Source organism: Elaeis guineensis, chromosome 7 (assembly GCF_000442705.2).
Source record: "Elaeis guineensis isolate ETL-2024a chromosome 7, EG11, whole genome shotgun sequence".
Taxonomy (NCBI): Eukaryota; Viridiplantae; Streptophyta; class Magnoliopsida; order Arecales; family Arecaceae; genus Elaeis; species Elaeis guineensis.
Genome location: NC_025999.2, coordinates 5,611,780 through 5,619,729, shown reverse-complemented (window position 1 = coordinate 5,619,729; position 7,950 = coordinate 5,611,780). Strand labels below are relative to the sequence as shown.

Here is a 7,950-nt window from a genome sequence, read left to right as displayed (position 1 = left end):
GAAGTGTTAACCAACGTGCCGATATTTTTACCAAGACTTTAGGTTGTGACCCATTTTTTTATATATTAGGCAAGTTGGGTGTCATAGATTTACACTCACCAACTTAAGAGGGAGTATTAAAGTTTTCGGAATCTTATCTATTATAGAATTTTGATATCATGGCTACTATATATTACTTGTAGAATTTTGACATACCAGATATTGCTTGCATATCAACCCATTATAGAATCTTGGATATTGCAACTGCTACATATTACATACTGAATCTTGACATATCAGTCCATATCAACCTCCAACAATCATGGGATCCGGTTGTTATATTTATATTCAGTATGTGGATCAAATCTTGAGATTTTGCTATTGTGTTATACTATATCAGGTCTCTAGTATCTCTCTCATAATCGTGATATTGTATTATTGTATTCTACCCTATTTGATTCCTAAAATCAAAGTACTCAACTTGTATATAAAGTATAGTAGTGCCATAAACATAAAAATAAAATTAAGTATTGTAATATATTATAGTAATAAGAACAGAAGAACACCTAACTTCAGTTTTCTCTCACGGCCGTAACTCCTCAGAAGAAATCCGCATTAAACATATGTGAGTTTCTCTCTCTAATTATTAATTTTTTCTCCTGAGAGTAAACTCTCGATAGATCTCCTTCATGCATAAATTAAGATTGTTTTTAGGAAGGAGTTGTGATAGCCGAATATGTTTGGTTTATTTTTGTGGTGGAAGAACAAGTATGGTATGTTTGACTTAGGGTTATGTGAATCATAGATATAGAAGATGGACAAGGCATGGAAGTAGGAGAATAGATCATGGAATCAGCTTTCATCAAGATGCTCCTCCTTTTTCCATCGCCTGGTGACAAACCATAGGCTATTGTCATCGGAGGCATTGCCGTTATCTACAAACTGGAGCATTTTCCCTTCTTCAGTGAGCAACCAATATTTCCTAACTTTTTTTTCTTTTTCTTTCTCTTTCGAATTAGACATCTGAAGTTGGTCAAAAAAAAAAAAATCCTAATAATAATAATAACTATTTTGATAGAATATATATATATAATATATATATATATATATATATATATATATATATATATATCTAATTTCTCCTTGCTTTTTCATGATGTACAGGCGATTTGTTTTGGTAAACTATGGGTGCAAACTGCATGCCAAACAGGGGAAGAGAAATCAAAAATGGCAAACTTTTTAAAATTTTGCTATATATAATGGCTACTATATACGCACACACACAAGTTGAACATATGGAAATTACTGTCTATTAATTTAATTTTGTGTCGTTGATGGTCTAACCATGTTCCTTCCATTTATCGTTTTATTCTGCTGTCCTTTATAGAATGTTCTCATACGGTGCTTCTCGGAAATGTTCTCCATGGTGCAGAGACTTTGTGCAATATGCCTCACCGCCATGAACTCGGAGCGGGAGGCCAAACCCATATTCGCAGCTCCATGCTCCCACTGCTTCCACTTCAACTGCATTCAGGCTACCTTCCGTCATGGCCACCATGACTGCCCCTCTGCCGCTCCCCCCTGCCGTCGGCCCCTTCGAGAACTTCCCCACCTTCGACGACGACGAACCTCTCCCCACCTCTATCTCTCGTCCACCTCCCCCCTCCGCCCCCGTCGCCATCGAGACCTTCCCCGAATTCCCTGCCATCGCCGCCGCCTCCTCTCCATCCTCCTTCTCAGTCCTAATCAAGGCCCGCGCCCCGCCTCTCTCCACCCTCCGCCGCCACGACGGTCGTGCCGCCCTCGACCTCGTCGCCGTTCTCGATGTCAGCAACAGCATGACCGGCCGCAAGCTTGCACTCCTCAAGCACGCCGTCGGCTTCGTAATCCGAAGACTCTCTCCCTCCGACCGCCTTGCCATCGTCGCCTTCTCCAACACCACAATCGCGTGCTCGCCCTCCGCCTCATGTCCGACGCCGGACGTGCGGAGGCGGCCGACGCCATCAACTCCCTCGTCACCTCTGGCGGGACGGACATCGCCGGCGGCCTCTCCGCCGGCATTCGCATCCTCAAGGAGCGCCGTTTCCGCAACCCCGTGGCGAGCATCATCCTCCTTTCCGATGGCATCGATACCATGGATGGCTTCTCCCTCGCCGGCCGCCTGCAGAGCTCTCGACGGACGAGAGACTTCCTCCAACGCCTGCCCCCCTCCGCCCGGAGCGTCGGGCCGATCCACACCTTCGGTTTCGGCGCGAACCACGACCCGACCATCATGGACGCCGTGGCCGAAGCCACCGGCGGGACCTTCTCGTTCGTCGAGGAGGAGGCGGCGGTCTCGGACGCGTTTGCCGCGTGCCTCGCCGGCCTGCTCAGCGTGGTCGCGCAGTACTTGCATCTGACCATATGCTCGGCCTCGCCGGGTGTCCACCTCACCTCGGTCGGCACCGGGAACTACTCGTCCAGGATCTCGGACCAACGCCTGATGGAGGTCATCGAAGTCGGTGACATGTATGCCGAAGAAGAGAAGTTCGTCCTCCTCGACGTCACGGTTCCCATCAAAGAAGACAAAAACGATCCATCGATGCAGCTTATAAGCGTTTACTGCTCTTACGTCGATCCTCTTACCCAAGATATCATCCACGTGGAAGAGGAGAGAACCATAGTCCGCCGGCCCGATAGCCTATCGCCGGAGGATGAGATCGCGAACTTGATCGTCGACGGGCAGCGGAACCGGATTCTGGTGGCCGAGATGAGCATTGCGGAGGCTCAGGCGAAGGCCGACGGTGGGGACCTGAAAGGCGCGAAGGCGGTGCTCGACGCACGGAGGGGAGGCACCAGTAGTTTTCTTTCTTTGTTTAGTTGGGTCGAGTTCTTTCGTTCTCTAGTTGACAAGATGTGTTAGGTTAATTCCCTGTTGCTTGTCCGTAATTTCTTATTCAATATGCATTTTATCATTTTCTTTTGTCTTTTGAGCTTTTGTCCCTGGGTCAAAAGAAAAATTACTGGTTGAATCAGGACCATTCAACTGCAAATAAACATCTTTGTTGCTCCATTTTTCTTTCTCTTTCTTATTTTTTAAAAATATAAATATATATTTATGGTTGGATTAACTATCACTAAGCTAGTGGATCTGATCTAATTAACAATTTCTCCATTATATGCTAAGGAAAAGCTAAAGTTTTTTTTTTATAAAAAATTCTTTTAAATATCTGAAAGTAACATTAGTTCTAAAATATTATTATATACATTAATTTGTTGTAGTTCAACAACACTTGCATATATCAAGCAGCTTAAGTTTTATTTTTTTAAATTTAAATAATAACTGAAATCGAGTTTTTGGATTCAAGAGCTAATACATGCTAAATTTATATTTAAATTAAAGAAAATTTTCAATTATGCCTATTGCTATCAACGGCCAACCTAGCGCTGGAATGGACAGATCTATGATGGTTGGAGCTTGATTCCACACTAGATGGGAGAGAACCTACAAATCAATGGGGATGCTTTGATGCTCAAATTAGTCACTAAAGAATAGTAAAGGAGAAAAAAAGTGAAGCTTGAGAGCTTACATGGAGGTTGCCTATGCCCTTCTATTTATAGGTGAGTTGGTCAGTCAATTTTGGAAGGAAGGGCAGGAGTGGTAGAGAGGATTACGCTGCTTCTGCTTTATTTAGCTGAGGTAAGCTGTTATTTATTCCATCTGGAGTACATTTGGAATGCAAGATAGATTAGATATACTTAACGTACAACTACCATCGCAAATCTCGACTTTTTATCTTGGCTCGTTAGGATTTGACCCGATATGGTTGAGATGAACTATCATCCTGTATCAGATGCCCTCTACTCTTGAGTCTGAACTATTGATAGTTTGAGCAAAGAGAGTAGAAGTGTCGAGCAAAGTGGCGATTATCTTAGCTTGGTGTCTCTCATGCTCATTAATGCATAGACACATGACGGAGGTTAGCTAGTTGGAAAAGAAAAAAAGAAAAAGAAGAAGAAAAGAAAAGAAAAAGAAAAAGAGAGAGAAGAGAGAGGGATCTCTTCTCTCTCGTATTTCTCTGTATCTTCTCTTTCTCTCTCTATCTAATCCATGGATCCTAACATGAACTCAAGATGATATACCGAAGAAGCTCGAAACTGCTTCGATATACATGCAAGATGTCGGACTCCATCCCGACCATATCGAATACCCTTGAAATCCACTATTGATGAATCCTATTGATCAATATTAATTAATCTTGTTCCAATTTATGCTTCATGATTTTTTGATCGAGTCGCTTAGATTTGATTCTCGACTAGGAGACTCTGAATTGTTCTATTGCTCGGACAGTCCGTTAAATCGACCATCCAATCTATAGTCTCTTTTTTTTATGATTAAATTTATCGAATAAGAATTAATTATATTTTTTATATATTAAATAAGTTCGATAAATTTATCTAGCGAAGTTTGAAGGGCTAGGACGAAAGAGATAAGTAACCCGATACTTCTTACTTATTTTTGAATTATCAATTATGGGGGAGGGGATGCACCAGAATGAAATGATAAAATTTATGCTAAAAAGAATGGGTTTACATTGCTAGAATACAAAGAGGCTAAAGTATTGTTTCTTGAAAAATCTTTAGCATTATATCTTACCTTATAAAATAATCAATTCAACTTGATGCAGGTCACCAACCAAAATTTTGTGAAGGTCACCAACCAAAATTTTGTGATTACTAATGTTTAAATTATTTTAATTATAGAGGCATATTAATCTATCATCTTAAGTATTAAAGTTATCAAAATCTCGTCTATTATAGAATCTTGGATATCATGACTGCTACATATTGCTTGTAGAATCTTGACATATCAATCTATTATAGAATCTTGGATATCATAGTTGATACATATTGTTTATAGAATCTTTATATATCAATCCATTATAGAATCTTGGATATTGGGGCTGCTATATATTACATATAGAATCTGGTATATCGGCCTATATCAACCTCCAATGATCTTGTGATTTGGTTGTCATATTTACGTTTAGTATACATATCAAATCCTGGATATTTGCTATTGTATTATACTATATCAGGCCTTTGGTATCTTTCTCATAATTATGAGATTGTATTGTTGTATTCTACCATACTTGATCCCTATAAGTCGAAGGGCTCAACTCATATATAAAGCACACTAGTGCCATGAACATAAAAATAATTGAAGTCCCATGAAATATGCTCACTGGCGTGATGCTATGGCCCATGAAATTATGGCCTTAAAAGCTTTATCACACTTGGTTTGTAATGCCACTTCTCCTAGGCAAACATGCCATTAAAAGCAAATGGATATATAAGATCAAGAACAAATCTGATGGTAGTATTAAACGATATAAAGCAAGATTTGTTGTTAAGAACTACACTCAAGCTGAAGGCCTAGATTATTATAAAATATTTGCTCTTGTTGTCAAATTGGTTACAGTTAGTTATCTTATTGTTGTTGCAGCTACCAAATATTAGCTTTTGTATCAGGTTGATGTGAATAATACCTTTCTCCATGGTGATTTGAATGAGAAATTTTACATGCAATTACTACCAGATTTTTCTCAAAAGGGAAAGAAAGGAGAATAATTAGTTTGTGGACTCAACGAATCCTTATATGTTTTTAAATATGCTTTATGTAACTAATTTTTTAAATTCTCCACAGCACTACTTCACGCTGGTTTCACTCAATCAGTTGCTGATTATTCACTCTTTATCCTTAAATCCAAGGGTAGCACCACTATTGTGCTTACATATGTTGATGATATACCTTCTGGTAGTGATCCTTCTTCTATTGGTTTTACTAAATTCTATCTTCAAAATTTTTGAATCAAAGATCTTGGCATACTTAAATATTTTTTGGATATTGAAATTGCATATTCCAATAAAGATATTTTTCTCTCTCAACAGAAATATATTCTAGATATTCTTGAAGATGCAGCTGTTCTAGGTGCTAAACCAGTGCACACTCCAATAGAGCAAAATTTAAAATTATCACATGATGTTGGAGAAGCTTTGCATGATTTTGGGTTGTACAGATGTTTGATAGGTCATTTAATCTATCTCATAATTATATGTCGGATATTACATTTGCTATCAATCTTCTGAGTCAATTTATGCAGGCGCCATGCCAACCCATATGGTGCTACTTTTGAGTCTTACAATACCTTAAATCTTATTCTGGCTTTGGTATCCTCATGTCTATCTTAAACAATTTTCATCTTAGTGCCTATTGTGATGCTGATTGGACAAGTTGTTCCACCACTTGCCGTTCTATCATAGGTTATTGTAGCTTTCTTGGTGATTGCTTTATCATATGGCACAAAAAAAAATAAAGTACCATCTCTCGCTCACTACTGAGGCTGAATATTGATCAATGGCCTCTATCATTTATAAATTGAGGTGGCTCAAAACTCTACTCTTTGACTGGCTATCCACCATCCTCGATCTATATCTCTCTCAATTGTGATAATCAAGCTGCACTTCATATTACTGTCAATCTTGTATTCCATGAGTGGACAAAACACGTCGAAATTGATTATCATGTTGTCTAAAAAAAATTATAAGCAGGCACAATCCAGATTCAGTTTTTTTGAAGTGACCACCAGCCTGCCGATATTTTTACCAAGACTTTAGGTCATGATCCATTTTTTTATCAATTTGACAAAGTTGGGTGTGATAGATTTACACCACCCAATTAAGGGAGAGTATTAAAGTTGTCGGAATCTTATCTATTATAGAATCTTTAATATCATGGCTACTATATATTGTTTGCAGAATTTTGATATACCAGCTCATTATAGAATCTTAGATATCGCAAATACTACATATTGCTTGCAGAATTTGGCATATCAACCCATTATAGAATCTTGGATATTGCGACTGCAATATATTGCATACCGAATCTTGACATATCAGTCCATATCAACCTCCAACAATCATGGAATCCGGTTGTTATATTTATATTAGTATGTATCAAATCTTGAGATTTTGCTACTGTATTATACTATATCAAGTCTCTAGTATCTCTCTCATAATTGTGAGATTGTATTATTGTATTCTACCCTACTTGATTTCTAAAGCCAAAGGGCTGAACTTGTATATATAGTAGTGCCATGAACATAAAAATAATATTAAGTATTGCAATATATTATAGTATAAGAAAAGAAGAACACCTAACTTCAGTTTTCTCTCACGGCCACTGCTATACAGCTCCTTGGAGAAAGGGGCCTTTATCTCGTATTCTGATGATTAAGATGGTACTACATTACTAATGCTGTAGATAGATGTCTATATGGACCTACCTTAAACTATATTGTTTAATTATCTAAAACTGTTGTTTGATCCAGCTAGTTTTTTGACATCCTGCTTCAGTTTCCTCACTTTTGATTTGCTTGGCTCTTTCTGAACTCATAATCTAAAACTTCTATTCACTCATCAAGAGAAACATTGTTGAATAGTGGTAGCTATATACAAGGGAATGCTTCGAATATACGTCGATGATGTACTGAAAATTTATCTACAAGATGAGCTTTCAGGCATGTAAAATATGATCATCGATCCTTCCCCAGATCCTATGGCTATGTGGAGATGTGAATGGGTGCCTAGTTACTTATGATCAAGAAAGATTGTAATGTAACTGCTGCTGGTTTACAATGGTTTGTGTGGTGAGAGTGCAAATGCATAGATTTTTACTTAAGGGAAGAATGCTTGGCAGGAGTTAATTGCAAGCTGTTAATATTCTCTTATATGAATGGATAGGTGCAACTGAAATCAAAATCTTTTCTGTTGTATAAGAGAAACTCCAGAGTTGAGCACATAATGCCGGACTCTTAGACCATCTGCTGTTTATGTATTTGGAGTAGAAATTATGTGTTTTGTTGTTGCTATTATTGTTAAAACAATGTACACTATGTGTTATTACTGTTGCCACTTAGTAATTTCCAGATC

General features: G+C 38.4%; 1 protein-coding gene across 1 annotated transcript; it reads left to right on the top strand.

Annotated features, from left to right (window-relative positions):
* Positions 1-1,945: 1,945 nt before the first annotated feature.
* LOC140859252 (E3 ubiquitin-protein ligase WAV3-like) lies at positions 1,946-2,881 on the top strand. Its single transcript, XM_073260943.1, has one exon. It carries the CDS (start codon positions 1,946-1,948, stop codon positions 2,879-2,881), a length of 936 nt encoding a protein of 311 aa, XP_073117044.1.
* Positions 2,882-7,950: the final 5,069 nt, after the last annotated feature.